Source organism: Meles meles, chromosome 2, assembly GCF_922984935.1.
Source record: "Meles meles chromosome 2, mMelMel3.1 paternal haplotype, whole genome shotgun sequence".
Classification (NCBI taxonomy): domain Eukaryota; kingdom Metazoa; phylum Chordata; class Mammalia; order Carnivora; family Mustelidae; genus Meles; species Meles meles.
In genome coordinates, this window is record NC_060067.1 from 53,424,413 (window position 1) to 53,444,171 (window position 19,759).

Genomic DNA, 19,759 nt, shown 5'->3' on the forward strand with positions numbered 1-19,759 from the left:
AGGACAGGGAAACTGATTAAAAAAAAAAAAAAGAATTCCTGGGGCCAATTCCACTGACGACTCCTTGCCTGTTTGTTCACTGTGGTGGCACAAGGTAAAATGGGGTCTCAGCCGCACTGACAGTGAAGAACCCGGGGTCATATACACATGGCATTCTTGGAGCACGTCCTCCTTGCCATGCCCTCTTCTGACCACTGGGCATATACGGATTCACAGACTCTTTCTCCAGAGTCCTGGATTCACTGACTCCTTCTCCCGAGTCTACTACTTCACTGAACAGGTGAGGGAGCTGAAGGACAAACTGGTTAAAGACCTTATCCAAGGGCATTCAACTAGTAAGTGCCACAGCCAGGTAGGAAACCCAAGCAGTCTGACAAGAGAGTCCAGATTTCTGACCACTGAAGGATGAAGGACTCAAAAAGCTGCCAGAGGAAAAAGCAGTGTGGCAGGTGCAGTGGTTTTCAAAGCATGCTCTGAAGAGCGATAAGGGACCAGAGAAGGGAAGGAGGCTTTTGGCAGCTTCCTGCTTCCCTTTCTCCTGCAACACTCTCCAGTTGTGATTCATTAATTTTACACACTGGGCTTCCATGAGCATTTCTGTTTGGGGTTTAAGAGAGGGCTCACTGAGTTTAGAAAGACAAACAAACCAGGAACCTACAGTTTATTTAGCTTTATAGAATTTGGACTTTGCAGTTACACAGAACTGGGTTTGCAACCCAGCTTCATCTCTACACGTATGCAATCTTGACTAATTTACTTAAACTTCCTAGTTGTTTGTGTCTTCGTTACAGTACAAAGTAATTTCCATCTCATGGGTTTGTTAAAAGATTGAATAAAAACACTAGCTGTAAAAGACTCAGTATAGTGGTTTGATATATAATGCATGATCAATAAATGGTAAGGATTTAAACAATAATTCTATTAAGCCTTCATAACTCTATAAAAGTTTTTGTGGTTTAGTCTTGACTAATTTTCCAGTTTTCTATTTCAAAGCCATGAGAATTTAAATGAATGAGGATAATTAAAAATGCCCAAGTGAATGTGGACATTACTGAACACCAAGGGTCTTCTCTGAAAAATGTAAAATCAGGATTTAAGAGTTACTGAAGGGTTGATGAATTAAAATAAATGGGGGTACAGAACCTCTAAGGAGAACAGACTTTCAGCTCTGTGTGTATGAATTAGGAAATAAAATGAGATCACTGCAGAAGCATGCTTGCTCCAGAGCCAGTGGTGTTAATACTAAATCATAACAAAGCAAAGTAAACAACACATCTGACGTTAAATGGATCTTAAGTGGCCATATACATCCTCAAATAGATGGACAAAGTCTGGGGAGAGAGCTTGCATCAATGTTAATGCGAGCAGAACCACTGAAATGCCAGGCATTAAAAGAAAGAAGAAATGCTTTGAAACACTCTGAATTATTTATCTGAGAAAAGAAATCAAAGTAAAAGATAAGAGAACCACACACTCACCACCAGTGGCTAAGAGCTATTTTATATTCTTTTCTCTACAAATACTATTTTTCAAGCCCATTAGTACTTGTTATGACCAACCTTTTTTTTTTTTTTGTCTTTTCTTGCTCCTCAGATCAAATTACAAAACTGAAGAAAAAATTTAGTTAAGGATTCCTTAAGGTTTGTATTATCAATAAAACCTATTCCACTCCCTCAACTCTATTATCTGCCAAGGAGTGAGGAAGAAAGCAAAGACTATAAAATATTCGGCAGAGAAGCCCAACAGCTGACTAAGGAAGACGCATGCTTGAAAATACTGCCTATGGCATACCATGGTCTAAAAATATCTCAAAGCAATTTAGGAGATTTATGAGGTATATAATAAAGCAAGAAAAGTAAAACCAGTTCTGTTAGTTTAGTAATAAGAAAATGAAGTTGAAGAAACCGTAGGGTTTGTGCAAACAACGTCAGAAGAGGTTTTCTTTAGTAGTTTTATATAGTTTGAGTTTTTAAGTCCATTTGCTTTTTGCAACTCCCTCCAACTCCCTTATATCACACAATGTGCAATTGTTTATAATATGAGAGGAAAGGCATACACCGTGACTTCCCCAGCTTTCTGCTAAACTACACACAGCCATCAAACAAGTTCATGAATTACGGCAGACAACAATGGGTGCCCAAATCAGCTAGTCCATAAGCCAGGAAGATGCACTTCTCTGTGTGTAATTTAATTGACGTAAGAGAAGATACTGAATGTAGGAGTAGTCTTTTTGAAGACCAACCCCCTCATTTTTTAATGGTTTCCATTAAGTCCCACAAATTCTTTATCTTAAAAATCACGATATGCAAAGTCCTGTGAAACGTGCCAGGCAGATAAGCAGTTCTGGAAAACCACTGCTTTCCTGATAAATTTCTTTGAGAAATGATATTTGTTATGTATGTCAATGGTGGCTTTTCTTTCTTTTTCTTTTCTTTTCTTTTTTTTAAATGGTGGATTTTCATTTTGCTAAATTCAATTGTGGGCAGATCAAAGACATTAGGAGTTAAGCACGTACAGTGCTTGCATGAACAGGATGTAATGCAGAATCTTGTATAAATGAAGATTTCAATAAGACCTCTGGATTTTTCATTGGATTGTAAACTAAAATATAACAAAAAGTAGAATCAAAGAATATTTTTTTCTTTTTCAGTAAGGTATCAGATGGAATCAGTGGGTACTGAACTGTATTTGTATATTCTTCTTTTTAAAAATTTTATTTATTTATTTAAGAGAGAGATAGCAGGAGGGGGAGGGAGAGAGAATCTGAAGCAGACTCCATGCTGAGTGCAGAGCCTGATGCAGGGCTTGATCCCACCACTGGAAGACCGTGACCTGAGCCAAAACCAAGAGTTGGATACTTAACTGACTGAGCCGCCCAGGTGCCCCTGTATTTTCATATCCTAAACCTGTGTTTGCATATTCTAAAATTTTAAGCCAAAGTGAATAAAAAATATTACGTAAATAAAAGGAAAACAAGCATTTTATTCAGACTGATTTTTTGAAAGGCAGTTCTGGAGATATGACCCTACCTCCTATTCAACTTAGAGTATCTGATATCTGTGGACAACCAGCAAAATGTTAGAGTTCCAGCTCAATTCCCATCTTATAAAACTGTTCCCCACTTCAGCAATATTCAATTCTTTGAATCCTGTGGCAATTATGCCCGAGTCATTTCTGAGATGATAATGTATGTGAATGAGAGTAGCTATTAAACACTACAAAAGATGGTGGTATTACCACGTGCCCTGACCCATGGCAGGTGCTCAATCAATAACTGGGTAAAAAAGAACAAATCATTCTATTTGCTACTTGTCTGATACAAGCACAGGTCTGCTCTTGAACCCAACTGTGTCATTCCTGAGAATCCAACTTACCTCTGCAACAAACCAACTGTAATGTTAATAAACTACAAGACATCTTAGAGGTAACCTGTATTTGAAAAATCACTCAACTGGGAAATAGGAAACCCAGCTCCCACCTTTGCCAATGAATAACCTTGAGATCTTTGGACAGCCACCAACCTGTCTGGGTTCTGTTTTCCTCATGGTTAAAATGAAGAATCTGGACCAGATGATCTCTAAACTACTGTCCATTCTAAGAAGAGAAATTGCTGTCGATAGACCCTCAAACTATTTCAAGACTGTGGCAAAGGAATAATTTAATTTGATACCAAACATATTTCAGGAAGATTACTGAGGAGGAAAGGAAGTAATTTTAAAGTTCTGGGTTCATTTGAGGGAACCCTCTATCTAGAATGACTGTCTGCTTTATCATCCCACAAAAGACAAACATAAGGTGAAAAGAGTACTATTAATAACAATGCTGAGACAACAGACATAAACTGGGACTGTCCCCAGGCATTCTGGGACATACGGTCACTCCATCTTCCTCACCTTGGATAGTTAATAATTGGTGCAGACCAAATTTTGGTGCAGACCAAAAAAAGAAAAAAAAGAAAAAAGAAAAAAAATCTCAGTTACATTCAATTAACCCCCTACTTACCACAAACTTATATTCAGATAATAAAGCACCTAGTAGATATTACAAAATTATTTGGCCTGCAAATACATTTAAGTAAATATAGTCAAAGTCTACTTTATTTCATGCATGACTTCCCACTTCCCAGGAAGAGCCAGGAAACAAACGGAAATGCCATCTTTTATTTTCTTTCCTGAACTAAAAAAGTCCGTGCTGTATAGAAACATTTATAAAAATGCCGCTGACAATGGAGGGCGTCCCTTTCATCCTGAGCAAAAGTGTGAAAGAGGGCTTGCAAGGAAGGTGAGGAAGTCAAGCGCCCACCCCCATCCCCTACCCCCTCATTGCAAGCCCCAGGACAGCTCTGACTTACTTGAATCCCTTTGGCATTAGGATGCACTTGGAGTCATGTTGGCAGGGGTTTAGGTCCTGGGCACAGAAGTCCAGCTTCTCCTCACACAACTCGCCTGTTAACATGGCAAACAATGTTAGTACACAGAGAAAGGTTAACAGGCTTCCCACCATAGGGCTGTCAAGGGCCTCAGAGGTTAGCACAGCTTGTGACTGGGGAAAAAATAAATCACAAGATACAGAAGCAGACAATCCAAAATGCTGGTTATGCTGCTAAACAGGCTTATGATTTGGGACAACAAAACTATTGTGGTTTGTAACTAATATGAGCCCTTTAGAATATACTTAGAATATACTATTGGAATGAGGAAAAGGAAATCTGAATGCTTTTTGTTTCTGTTGTTTTATTTATGCTAATTTGGGCTTTTTATTAAGTTATAGCATATACCCTAAGGATAAATGAACAGCTAGTGAATATTTACAAACTGAACCCATTCATGTAACCAGCATCCACATCTAGAAACACACCATTTACCAGTATCCCAAAAGCCTGATCCCAATGGTAAGTAACCACTATCTTAACAGGACCAAACATTAGTTGTGTCTGCTTCTGAATGTGACATAAATAAAATCATTTGGCATGTACCCCTTTATGTCTGGCCTATCCTGTTGTTTTATGTTTGGAAAAATAATCCTCATCTCTTCATATTCTCCAAGGTCTTATAAAGTCTGGAAGAGAAAGACTTTGTTTCTCTCTTATGACTTAATTGCAACAGCTCAACAGAATACTCCTCAGTTATATCCACTGAGATAGAAAAAAGCAAAAGGAGAATCAATCAGAAGAAAAGACATACACTCCCCCCCCAAACCCCTGAGTATTAGTTACCACATAGAGAATAAATTTTATCAATACATGAGCGCTAAAAGCATAACCATGCAGATTCTAGACACTCTATGTTGAATTACATATCTGAAAACCCCTTAAGAAATGTCTTCAGTTATAAGTAATATGTTCTATTTTGTCTTAGGCCAAATGTGATTTTCAGTGAGACTTTCCCAATCATTGTGTGAGATAATAAGTAGCTAAAAAGATAAAAAATTTAAAAGTTCTCACCTTTGCTACCTTACCTCTAAACCACTTTTTAATTTTGTTATATACAGTAAATGAATGAATAAAATGATACAGCTACACGGAGCTGTTCACTTACCAGAAACTATTAGAACTTTCATTCATTCAAAGGTGTGGATTTAAATAGCATTGGTTAAAAATCAGGAGTTTGCAGTGCATTCCTTTGTTGTAAGACTGTCCTTTTAAGGTAAAACTTTACTACCTGGTAGAAAGAGTTCCTTAGCAACTCAATGTGGCATATTATTTACATTTTAAGATCTGTATCCATGATGTAAATATGTAAATGTACACAGTTATTCTATCAGTTTGATGTATGGTAAGTTAGGGTTTTTCCTGTCTCCTAAAGTGAACTAATTACATGGAAAGTCTCATTTATTTCTTCTACAAAGAAGCTATCTGTGTCTCTAGATTTGTGGTACAACAAGATTTAAACCACATTTACATGATGAACTATTTTTAATCAGGGTTTATTTAAAGCTTTTCACTTTCAATTAGTTTTAGTTTAAGTAATACCCCTTGATGGAATTCATTCATTATAATTTATCAGCCTACCATGATGAATTCATTTTTAGTTTTCTAATCAAATCTATTCGGTTGGATGCAGGCTGTTTACAGTAGTCTACAGAAAAAGAACTTTGTAATAACCGGTGATAGAGAGGAACCATTTAAGATATATAATAAATAAAAACACGTATTTTTCACTCTATATCCAAATAATAAATTGTTTTAAAAATTATAAGAAAAGGGTAAATGTTTAACTTCTTATTCACTTAGATCCAATCCAAACCAAACCAACCCAGTCCAATCCAATCAAGCTGACCCAAACCACAGTTCATTAAAGATTTATTGTATGATGCTGGGCTAGATTCTGCAGCCACAAGGACAGATATTAATGGACTCTGCCCTCAGTCAGTTCCCAAACAACCAGTAGAGAAAGTCTAAGCTGGAGATAGGACATAGGGAAATTCATCTCTAAGAGAAGAAATTAGAGTTGACCCTTTATTCTCCATCATATGTTTCTTCATAAACTTGATGTGGAAAGGAGTGAGAGAGGAGATGGCTCTAAGAAACTGTTGGAAAAACAGATTGGCCATTCTGTAGTCAACAGCTTTAAGACTAAACATGCTAATTTAAATGCAAAAAAAGAAAAAACTATTGATAGCTGTTCCTTATAAAATAAGTATATAATATTTCTTATAAAATAAGTATCCCTTATTTTATAAGGAATCTATCTTATAAGAATAGCACGGCAGCAATATTAACCATTGCTAAAGTCATGTATGAAAGTTCTCTGTGACCAATACATAGCTACACATTTGACTCTGGTTAAGACTGATTACTTCCAAAAGGATTTATCTCCCTTTAAGTGTCACCAAATATTACAATATGAGCAAATATTACGAAGGTATCCTCTACATCCTATTACTGCCTCACTTCTAAAGCCAAATCTTGCAAGCTATATTCGTCTCCTGTGTCTATGTATGATTTTACAAATTTATCTCAAGTTCATGTCTGGGTTAATGGTGTTTCCTTTTGTTTTAGTAACTTTAATAAGTTCTGTTGTCAATTTTCCATCCTTTATGTATCTCTTCTTTATGAAATCTTCCCGGATCTTTTCATCCACTTGTTATCAATCTACAATTTGTGTATGTCATGTTTGCCTGTTCCTATCTTAAGGCACATATATTGTATGTCTTTATTTACTGACTTAAATTAATAAATATTTGTATAGTGTTTACCACTCTGTATCAGTTTTTTTTTAAGATTTTATTTATTTTTTTTATTTAACAGACAGAAGTCACAAGTAGGGAGAGAAGCAGAGAGAGAGAGGGGGAAGCAGGCTCCCTCCTGAGCAGAGAGCCCAATGCGGGGCTTGATCCCAGGACCCTGAGATCATGACCTGAGCCCAAGGCAGAGGCTTTAACCCACTGAGCCACCCAGGCGCCCCTCGCCTTCATAACTTTAAAAAGTATGATATGACAGACTAAAATAATAGTTATTGAAAAAAGATACAAGAGCTCTATCTTACTGACCTATATACAACTTGGATCTCATTTTATCCTTTACATATTTTTCTGTTTAATTTTTGCCCAATAATGAATCACCCATCTTTAATAATAAATAGTTTATGACTTTCCTTTAAATATTACTTTAAATTTTCTCTGGTCAGTTATCAAAACAAATGTTTGCTTTGGATTATTTCTCTTTCGTGTTTTTGAATTATATTGGATTCTGCTCTATTTGGGGGAAGGGAGCTTTTAAAGTTCCAATACTGTCCCACAGTGGGGAAACTTGAAGGGCTCAATATAAGATAGGAATTGTAAAGAGCTCCACAGACAAATGCAGAACTTTATATATGTCTACTTCTCAACCAGTAAAGAAAGCTTGGGTATTTGAAAGCTGCATTGCTTTTCCATGAAGAACAGAAATAAAATTCACTAATAGTTGGTCATTGACTCATATGCTTTTCATTACTACCGAAAAATTTCTCCTAAAAGTCACAATATTAAGTCAACGTTATGCAGTCTTTCTTCCTTCCTTTCTCTCTCTCTTCCTCCCTTCTTTTTCTTTTTTTTTTTCTTTCCTTCCTTTTCCTTTCCTTTTCTTTCTTTTTTTCTTTCTTTCTTTCTGGTATACACGTGGTTATAGCTAGTACCAAATTAGTGAAAAAAAAAATCAGGGAGAATAATAGAAAATATGGCAATTGTATTTGCTCTTTTGATGGTCCAAGGCCACCTAAGACAGTTTTATCCATGTCTAGCTTCCTTCCTTCCTTCCTGAGATGATAAAGTATAAACTGATAGAAAGGAAAGGTAGAAATGTTCTTTATTCTATTACACATGGTTAGTGTTGTAATCAGTTATCAGGTCTTTATATTTTAACAGGGCAGCAGGAAAGATAAGTCAGCTCATTGGAGTGGTTAAGGGCAACCCAGGGACTCCATAACTTAGTTTCAACCCACTCTGGTAAATATCAGGAAATCCTTTTTTTTTTGCTTTAATCTCTATACCCTTACAAGTCCCCAGTGGGATTTCACTTTTAATTTTTCTTATGCTTGGAGTTTTCAGCTTTTTCTTTTCTTTCTTTTCTTTTTTTTTTTTTTTGAGAATTTTTTTAAAAAAAGTGTGTGTGTGTGTGTGTGTGTGTGTGTGTGTGTGTGTGTAAGGGAGAGAGAGAGAGATATCACTGTTTTGGAGAAGAAATGTAAAGTGGTCCAAAATGAAGCATACAATTATTTCTTCAGAATAACAAAGGTTAGTGATTGATCTGTTATAACTTGTGAAGAAAAGGTATCACATCTTCTAAACAGGTGTCTTTTTTATAAGAAAGTGACATCTAGTTCTTGGATCACTTCTTCCTGATTGTATCTCTCAGGTAAGTATGGCAGAGAGTGGGACTAGAAATGGTCAAGTTCCACAGTGATACTAGCGTGAGCTGGGAGGGAGCAAGGCAAGAGTGATGCCCACTCCCCAAAAAGGGATTGACTTCTCCAGGCTTAACCTCTTCTTGAGCAGGATATATGATCGCTACTTACTTAACACCTGTAAATGTAGTTTTTCTGAAGAATTTGATATAGTGGAAATGTGACCACATATCCTGGCTTGCTCAGGACTGCCCTGGTTTACACCTGTTGTCTCAAGGTAATTATCAGTAGTGTCCCAGTGCATGCACACAGATCCCTGACTTGAATGATAAATGTCACATGGTCACCCTGTAGGTGGAATAGTAGAAGCAAGACCATCAGAATTAATGTTCTGTTTGGAGTGAGGAGTGAGTCAGCATAGAGAGATCCTAGGGAGTAAGTTCTTTTAATGGGTGAGATGATATTTGGGTTGTTGAGTTATTGCTTAAAATGGCCTTTCTGACTTATTTAGTATAGAAGAGTGGCTTGGTTGCAGGAAAGTGAACTATTTTGTTTTGTTGTTGCTTTTCAGGGCCCCGATTCTTTATTGGTAAAATGATCTTCAGGAATGAAGTTGTGCAAGGTCAGATGTGACTCTAAAAAATCTTAACCAAAAAAAAAAAAAAAGGAAGAAAAAGGAAGAAGCTTCTACAAAGATGGATAATGTAGATGGCAAGTTAGCAGAGTGAGCATCATTCTGAGCTGCACAAGACATTATTGCACTCAGAGGTATGAACAAAGAGTCCGCATGTGCCCAGAAACTTCTGAAGTTGTTACATTGTGATATTATTAAAATGAGGCAGATATCCCAATGCATTTCCATGGTTGTTGTGGGAAAGGGTACCTGCATTTGGCCTTGCCTCCTGCTTCATTTCACATCTATGAACCTAGCTGATTATAATGTTCCTTCCTTCTTGGACAGAGAGGGGCCCTTCCTTTCATCTGTATTTATACTTCTGGCACCTTAACTTATCCTTTTGTTTACATTTTTTATTTGCCAAACTTACTGAAGTAGTTCCAGAACTATTCTACAAACTTCTTCCATGATACCATAGGGAGTGATCTCCCTATAGCTTTTTCTAATGATGATAAATCAGATTTTCAACATCACCATGCACTGTGAGTGTCAACTCTGTATGAGGACCTGTGCTAATGCTAGGAGTAAAATGATGAACTAGAACTACAACTATGACAAAATGACAATCCTATTCTCAGGGAGCTCACACATAAAAGGGAGAGGAGAGAGATATTATTCAATAATTTCAAAAGTAACCATAAAATTGCTTGTGTGCTAAAGGCTAAGCAGATATCCTTGTGCTCTAGAAGGGAGACAGACCATGCTAGGGGTGTTTAGGAAGAAGTGAGACTGGGATGTGAAAGTTCTGAAGGGGGTGGTGGTGCAGAGCAGTCGCAGCAGCTCTATGCATGAGGCTGTATGCATGGAAAATCTTAGCTCGGACAGACTGGGAATGGGCCTGGGAGAACAAGGTAGCCAAGAAGGCTACCGAGGTTGGCAGGAGCCATGTGGTAGAAGGTCTTTACTCCACGAGGTGTACCGTGGAAGGGTTTTAGGTTGGGAGTGATCAGATGATATTGGCACTTTGAAAAGAACATTCTGGCTCCGTTGAAGGATGGACTGCAGAAGGGCAGGTAAAAATGGACACGACACATGATTCAGCTTGTACTTAGGTAGTGATAGATGAGATGGATGGCCTGAAGAGATGATTAGAAAACAAATTTGTGAATTTGTGATGGGTTGGATGAGGGCAGCGGAGAGAGAAGGAGCTGTCTCAGACTTCTAGGTTTCTGGTATGTATATTCGGATGTACCTTTTAGTGACATTGAAAACACTGCAATGACCAGATTTTCTGGGGCAAAATCAAGAGTTAAAATGTAGTTTTGTAGTGTTATGGGTTGAATTGTGTTCCTCTCTCTGTCCTCTAAAAAGGATATGTTGGAGTCTTCCAGTAGCTCAGAATGTGGCCTTATTTGGAGATGCCTCTTTGCAGAGATAAAAGTCATCAGGGTGGGCCCTTATCCATTATGGTTGATTTTCTTATAAGAAGGGGAAATATGGCACAGAGAAAAGACTGACAGGACACAGGGAGAAGATGACCACCCACAGTCCAAGGAGAGAAACCTACAAGAGCTTCCCTCAGGACTCTCAAAAGGAATCAATCCTGCTGACACCTTGATTTCAGACTTCCAACCTCCAGAACTGTGAGATGTGAAATTTATGTTGTTTTACCCACAGAGTACCTGTTGTGGTACTTTGTTATAGTATCACTAGAAAACTAATACAGGTGGTAAATGCTAAATTATTAGAGGATTATAATGGGGAACAAAATATTCAATTTATACCATTATTTCTTTGCTTTCTTTTTTGGCTCTTATGTATTATTTCTTATTTTATTTCATGTGGCTGTCCTCTCCTTGGCCTAAAATTTTTCCCTTAGGTATCTGAGATTCTCTAACAGAGTTTGGAATAAGTGATGCACAAGAACAGGAAGTAACCCATGACGATGACCTCTGCAGTGCAGAAGAGCCTAGGTCCAACAGAGTACAGTTGAGTAGGTGGGTTTACATTTGCTGTGGGGGCTGAAAGTCTCTCTGCAAAGCACTGAATCTGTGTAGACATGGACCAAACCCTTCCGTCCCTCTCCAAGGGGAACTGATGTTAACTGTTAGGGTTTGCAGGATAGATGGCCCTGGACTGTAATGAAAATTCTCTTCCCCTTAGGAATTAAAGGTGAGAAAAGCCAAGAGAATCACAAGCAACTATGTCTTGTAGAGAGGGAGAAAAGTGAGTGTCTTGTTTCATCAACTTTACAATGAATACGGAGATTGGCTTGAACTTTGCAGAGAGCTACATTTAACAAACACCAGGTATCTACATTATTAATTTAAAAATAATAATATGTTTTACTAGTTTAAATTATTTCGAAGACATCAAAGCTCATGATACGTGTAGGGTATCTGAGCTGAATCTTGTCACTAATAATAATTAACATTTCCTTCATATATTCAAATTTCTTAACCATGTTTTTTCTTTAAAAATATTGGTTCAACTCATGACATCAGTGAAAATTTTTAGCTATAGTGATTCTTTGGAAAATCAATGAATAATGAAGATATGCAGTACAGGGGAGTTGACATTAAATGTTTTCTGAAACTAATAAGTATAGTGTAAAAGGAAATCAACCACTAATACTAGGATTAATTCACATGTACTCTGGAGTGAGAATTTCTTATTTGATCAAAAATACAAAACTGCTTTAGTTTAATAATTTTCATAATAAAATATTGGTAAGAAATATTTTGAGTTAGACCCAGCCAATGGTTAAAAAACATGATGAAGTCCTTACTCTGGAAAAGTGTCAATCTGGAAAAACGAGAAGAAAAAAAGCTGTCTAATTTTCCAGTGTTCCTTGGGTTTCATTTAGTGACTGAAATATGGACAGAATCATGGCTTAGAGACTGGTTTAATGGTTATTATATTTTTATTTGTTATCAAAAACTATACAACCAAATTCATTATTACCCCTAAAGGGGTTCCTCTCACTAAGGTAAACTATGCTTTGAGGAAGAAGGTATTTATGAAGAGCTAGCAGATGGATGATTAGTTGATTTCTATCTGCCAAGAAATCTGAGCAACAGCAAGTCTCACGTGGGCTTATTCAGTCCTCAAAGCCTGCTGAGCAGGAAAGAGTTTGGTTATTTGGTCCCTGGATTAGGATTTCTGAAACTTGTCCACTTCAAATCACTCCATTTAAATATTCACTTGTTTTATACTGATAAAGCAATAGGAAAAAGTACCCTTGACTTAATAAATATCTCATTTTAATTTTTCCAAAAGTTAAGTTCTAAGTTATGAATTCAGGTTGAGGATGTCTACAACAAAGTGATGTTAGATATGGGCATACAGCATTGCTGGAACACTTAACCATTGCTATTTCTTGCTAATGTAACCAGATTTCTTTTTTTTTTTTCTCTCAGAAACCAAAAAAAAAAAAAAAGTCTCAGAGTCCATTCTGGGAATCATGGATGTATGAAGGGCGAGAGGAAGATTCTAGGGCTGACACTGCAGGCTGTTCTTGTTCTTATTTATAAATTCTTACTGAACTTTTTTTTTTTAATACAAAAGGATCATTAATATTGATAATGACAGAAAGGGAAATTATGACAGCAATCTGAATAAGTGAAACAGAATTCTAATGTTAAACTTAATCTGTTATAACATTTTCAAATATAATTGTAATGGGAGGAAATCTGGTTCAATCCCCAGGACACAGAGTTTTGGAGGGTCAAATGTATCATTCTTCAAATATCTGCATTTTGAGTTCTTGCTTGGCTCAGGAAAATCCTGAATGAATGGTACTAATTTTACCCTACTTGAAGTGGTACAGCAAGGGAAGTTGTCAAAAACAGTAACATTAAAAATAAATAAATAAAACAAAAACAGTAACCTTTTGGACAAAATAAATGAGATTTAATTTCTGATCAGTACACTATTTGAGATCAAAGAATACTCTGATTTATATTTTTGCATCTCTTTATTCCCATTCCATCAACTAGCAAATTGCCTGACACAAACTAGATACTCGATGGCTGCTGAATAATGTGAAAGACAGCACTTACTTGATTGCTTTTCAAAGGAAAAAAAAAAACTTTTTAGAAACGTTAATGAAGGAGACCCAGGTGGTATAAAGAACATAAGGAAGAAGAAAGAATAAGGAACAGCAGGAGCAGAACTGTGTTCTGAGACCCTAGCCTGAGGTGCACCCTTGCAGGATGGACTAAATACACAGACGGCAGACTCTCTGATATCCCCATAATTTCGTCTGACAAAGAATGACTGTTCCAACTGGAAATGGAGAGTGTGAATTCAGAAATGACAGAAGTCCACATGTTGGCACTCAAGTGCCATGGCTGAAAAGGTAAGATAAACGGACCTAAATGTTTCTCATGACCAACATTTTAAAATTCCACCCAATTCCTGTAAATAAAACAAAACAAAACCCAACTGTGCATTTCCCATTTGTTCTTTATTTGTATAAAGAAAAACATTTCTCTTTCCTCCCAAAGATCTTTCAGTGTAATAAGGAGGTGGATGAACTGAGCAGAGGGTGGGATGGGAGGATGGGAGTCATCCTAGGAACTGTTAATTGAACTACACTGGAAAGCAGAGAATTTCTATTTTCTCCTTTTTTGATGAACCAGTCCAGCCCTGTTTGTTATATTTTCTGCTCAAGATGATAACCCCAGGCACCAGAGCACATTAACACAAACAGATATCTGTCTCCAATCTGAATATTCAGTATCCTTATCAATGATAATGGTAATAATTGACTTTATTCATCACTAAGAGCGTATTGTTTTCTTTCTCTTCCTTTCTTCCTTCCTTCTTCTCTCTCTCCTTCTTTCTTTCCCTCCCTCCCTCCCTCCCTTCCTCTCCCCCATCTCTTTCTTTCTTTTTCTCTTTCTTGTCTTTTCCCTCCCTTCTTCCCTTCCTTCCTTTCTTCATTCTTTCCTTCCTTCCTTTTTGAAGAGCCAACTCTTCCTGAGGATCCTTTTTAAAAATAAGATACTTTTTTTAAAAAAAAGATTTTATTTAATTATGACAGAGAGAGATAGTGAGAGAGGGAACACAAGCAGAGGGAGAAGCAGGCTTCCTGTTGAGCAGGGAGTCCAATATGGGGCTTGATCCCAGGACGCTGGGATCATGACCCGAACCAAAGGCAGACGCTTTAATGACTGAGCCACCCAGATGACCCAATATGATGGTTTCTTATTTGCGTTTACTACACTAATATTCATCCTTTAAATAGAAAGTTCAGTGACCTCCAAAATATCCTCAACAAACTACCCAGATACTTCCCACTTTTCTACACTTAATTCCACTGTTTATATTTCCATATAAGGAAATGATCTTGAGGGACCATGAGTTCTTGAAGATCCAACCGCCACTGATAAATGTCCTCTGGATGTAAAAGGTGTGCAAAATGGGCCATGTGCAGAAGGGTACATGGCCACAGAGTAACCTCATGATAAATAGTTAATCATGATTCAAAATAACAAGTCTCAAGAAAATATCCAATGCATGTGGATAATAAGATGTTCCGAACAAGGAAAATAATTTTATGTTCTCAATTTTGTTCTAAGTAAGATGAAATGGGTTGCTCCAAAATGCTGTTAGCCAGAAAGTTTGATTAGCTTTCATTCAGAAGAATCTTTTTTCACTTATCACATAATAAAGTAACTCTATTATGATGCTAACTTTCTTGGGATATGAGAGAGAATGGCATTGTACGGGTAAAATAACTGACCCAAATTGAACTCGAAGTGAAGAAGCAAAGCCAAACAGTTTGCCTGGTAGGCAAGTTAATGTTTTATGCATTTGACAAAATCATGTTTGATGTTTGATGCCCTGCATAAGGTATTTTCTCAATAAATACCTTTTGAATTTTTAAAAGGAAAAACTTACCTCTCCCTAAACTAAACAAAAAAGGAGGTGTTTTTCAGCACTTCCTCATTGGAACACCAGCCTAAATAATGTGGCCAATTCCAACCACTACTGAAACTGTAGAAATATTTAACTCTGTTTTCAAAATAAATAAATCCAAATGAGTTTGAATAAAGCCTGGTTCAGCTAAACTGTTGTTCTGGGCTCAGTGGGTCCTGCCTAAGAACTAAAGAGCAAATAGGACCTTTAAGATGTTTTTGGAGATTCAAATTTAAAAAGGTTTTGAAAGGTAGGAAGTTGAAGGCAAACCACATTATCTCGTTAGGCTCCCATAATATTCTCTCTAGTTAAAACAGACTGCAAGTGTGACGGTAGCTATATTGACTTTGACATGAAGTGTTAAACATTTTGAGGCAGATTTAATAGCAGAAAGTGTCACTGTTATTAAGAGATTGTAACAATTTGAAAATATGAACAAAGCCTAAAAAGAAAAAACAGTGAAATCCAAGAGTTCTTCAGTATTTAATATTTCCTTATACTTCAAAGTCAAGTAAGGGGGTAATGAGAACAAAAGACATTTCTAAAGTCTATTTGACATGTGCATAGAAAACAGAATTACAAAATAATAATTTAAGGAAAGATGTACTGAAAAATATGGGGAGAGAATTTTCCTTCACACATACAATTTACTTTAGGTCGGATTTTTTTCTATTAAAGTTCTCTTAAGAATTCTTATGCCGTTAGAATGGCAGCCCCTGGTATTTCTGAAATATAGAAATTTAACACTTTAAGTTATTTTCTCATACATGCTCCCATGTTGTTCTCAAACACCTATGTGAAGGGGGACAAATGTCACTATATCTGTTTTTCAGACCAAAAAAAAAAAAAAAAAAAGATGCAAGGATTTCCAGAGTTGATAATATTAGTGCCAGGATAAGAAATCTGAGCTTTTCCCATTAGCTAGACCAATTCATCAGTACCCCATCTGCCCCACATGATGGAAGGTCGCTTAATCATCAGGGAAATAATTAATTAATTGTGCTGGCATTGATTGGGTACTTTCTTTTTTTTTTTTTTTTTTTCATTTATAGATAAAATAGATTGTGTGCACCTGAATTTTGTGGCTACACCTTTAACTTTTTTCAAATGTACATAAAAGACAATTATTTTTATATACAGCAAGCTGAAGAGAGCTGAAGAGCTTATTTACCATAAAGGATGAGGCAAAGCCACTAGAGAATGTGAAAAGATCCCAAATGGAAGACAGCAGTAGATAAGAAGGGACTGATTCCAGAGGAAGGCCCCCTGAAATCATAGGGCATGCCTTGGGATCAGTTAGACATTAGTTTGTATTTGGACACCTACTTAAAAGGTAAATATCATTGGGTTAATGTTTTCACGTTTTATACAAGTTATTGCTTAAATCCTTATTGTTCACATCTATAGTGTTCTTTTAAGTTGACAATATGTCACTTAATTATTGAGTTTCTTTTATCTAAGAAAGCAACTCTCTGCTATAAAGAAGTGGACATTTAATTTCTAGTTAAGTTTCAGATTTAAAAATTGAGAATAATTTGACTGCTTTTCAAACAAAGTCAGTCAGCATCAGGTTCTTGGAAATAGAAGGCACCTTTTATAAACATACGCATGAAATTTAGTCAACATATGAAACCACATGGTGATTTAAAACACTATTACACTGCCAAGCTTGTTCCTGAGAGTACGTATAACTATTTAAGGGCACAGTCCTATAAGAGAACAATTGCTATTGTGTTTCTGAGATACAATCAAACCTTAAACATCCCTGTCCCAGACCACCAATTGCTTTACTTATAAAAAGAAAAGAGGACATTTGCCCAAGAATAGTACTGGATTCATTAATCCTCTGAGGACTGCACAGGCTATATTTTAACATTCTAAAATACGAAGCCATTTTTTTTCATGTTTTCCAACTTAGCTCTGTACATAGTAAATGACCAAACACAGCATATCACCTGAATAATGCAACAGAAAAAAAATGAAGTCCAGAGACAAAGAGAGCTGCAGTATAATGAACTCTATTTAGCCCTATCATCCTACCACAAATGCTTCGCATACAACGGGAAATGTCAAGACAAGCACATATCGTGCTCCTCCGAGGATGCTGTGCCTGCCCATGACACATGAAAACATCGGTCAGCTGGATAAGGAAAAACCAATGTTATTAGTAATAATTCTGAATCTTTAAGATGGAATTTCACAAAGATTTCATGATAATTCCCGAGATATGCCTATTACTGTAATTACTCTAGGACTTCCTTTCCTGGGCCCTGATGATTTTGGGGAGCTATATGGACCATGCTGATGTCAATGATTAGATATGGCTCCTTTTACAATTTGAAAACACGGCCTACAACGACATTCTGACAATGTGATTCTAAAAATCAACCTCTTGGGGTTTGTAATATTTATTTTATAAAATATTTTAACAAATATACACATCTTCTAATATTTTCCATATTTCAAATTACTAAAGGTGTTAGTTTATAGTTATGGGAAAATTCTCACTATTTAAAATTTTTTCTATCAATACCGTATCTACTGTACTGAATGACCTGTTTTTCATTGTAAAAACAATTCCTGTTTGTGATATCTTTAAAAAGTAAAAGCATACAAACAAGTAGAAAGTAGAAAATATTAGTCTTTCTTTTCAGTCACCCCTTCTTCCCAGAGAATTTCTTTCATAACTTTCTAGAAATTGATAAAGTGCACTTCCGATGCCCTTTTTATGGAGTTTGGCATAGCTATCCATATGTCAAGGATCCGAATGACTGATCTGACATACTAATTTCAGATTTTGCCAACATTCCTTTTAACCACATACACACAATGAAATCTATGTAGCTTTAAAAGAAAGAGGGAAACTCAAAGGAAAATCATAATAGACTTAAAAGGCAACTAACCTTTTTCCACCTCATTCAGATTAGCGGCTGGCAGCGACAAAGACAGAAGAGACAAAAGACTTTTACATTGCGGTACAACAGCAGAGCACACGAAGCCAATGCGTAGCAGTAACAACAGAGAAGCCAAGGGTGAGAGCAAACTGAAGCAAGGCTTAGATTTCTTACCTACAGCCGGGCCAGACGCACAAACATGGAGTAAATGAGGCAAAAGGCAAACGCCATCCCAGGGAGCGAGAGTTTCTGCGTCTAAACTGGTTCATTTAACAACCAGCAGCTCTGCTTTTTAAGATGTGAACTTCATGATTGTGTGTGTGGGCATTGGAGATTTGGAAAACAAAGGAATAATGGTACGAAATGGAAAAACTAAAATGGTCTGGATATTTTTGACAAATATATTCTAAGTCTTTACATGCCCAATTTGTATGGAAGCTTTTGTTCACTAAATTTATATAACCTCATTAATACTACCATGGTTTACACTGTGATCAAGGTTGTGTCATCTCTGTATACAGTCCCATGAGAACAGTGGTAAGAAACATCACCTTGACAGAGTTGATCCAGGGTTCTGACTCTCAGAAAACTTGCAAAAACATATTTTTCGATTCAACACCTAAAGTTCATACCAGAGCATCAGAACGGGTGTCAAGTTTGTCAACATTGCAGGGATGCCATATCTACAATTTTCACTTTCATAGATTTTGAGCTTATGTAATTTGAGGGATTCCTTGAAAAATAGCTCCAAGGTATGTGCTGTTTTTAGGAAAGCTATAGTAATGATTAAAAACAAAAACAAAATCTTGCAAACTAAAATTAAAACCCAAGAGTGAATTTTTAAATTATTTGTTTACTAATTCCAGAGCCTTACTTTCTGAATCCTTAGCATAGTAATGTTCATTTAAAATCACAGTGAATAACTTTTCAAAAATTAATCTTATCTGAAAAATACTAGCAAGTAACCGTCATGTTATACAACCAGAAGGACAGATAATGGGTTGGGTTTTGTAGAAAAGAATAGTTTTGATAGTTCGGGTGGGAAAGGCATAGCAAGGATTAGATAATAAAAAACAATATTGACCCTTAAAATTTATGTTGTCAATCCCTGCGGCAGGAAAGAACAGTGAGTTTTTTCCTTTAATAAATCAATAACTATTACTGTGATGTTTTGGTCACAAGGGTTTAAATAAATTTAATTTCCCAATGGTGGTTCGTTTTGTTTTGGATATTTTTAGCTCTGTTTTATAGCCTGCCCATCACATCGTGAGTTCTCTGTCGGTCTGCTTTCAAATCTCTGAATTTTCTCTGTTAACAACATTATGTCCATTTCTGACTCTTGACACAGGTGCCAAATATAAAACCTTTCACCATAATAATTTACAACCTTCTCCCATGAAGTTTTATTTGTTCCTGCTAAACAGTTCCCTTTCTCATTGTTTGCCTTTGGCGGTATAGAGTAAAACATCTCCAAACAGAAAAGCAACTTACGACTTGAGTGA

General features: G+C 36.4%; 1 protein-coding gene across 4 annotated transcripts in view; it reads right to left on the reverse strand.

Moving 5' to 3' along the window:
* Window positions 1-19,759, reverse strand: part of SLIT2 (slit guidance ligand 2) — a 349,500-nt gene that overhangs the window by 19,515 nt on the left and 310,226 nt on the right. For all 4 annotated transcript variants that reach the window (XM_045997785.1, XM_045997783.1, XM_045997784.1 and 1 more), the window contains one exon: window positions 4,352-4,445. In XM_045997785.1, the coding sequence (XP_045853741.1) occupies window positions 4,352-4,445 (94 nt within the window). The remainder of the gene's footprint in view (window positions 1-4,351; window positions 4,446-19,759) is intronic.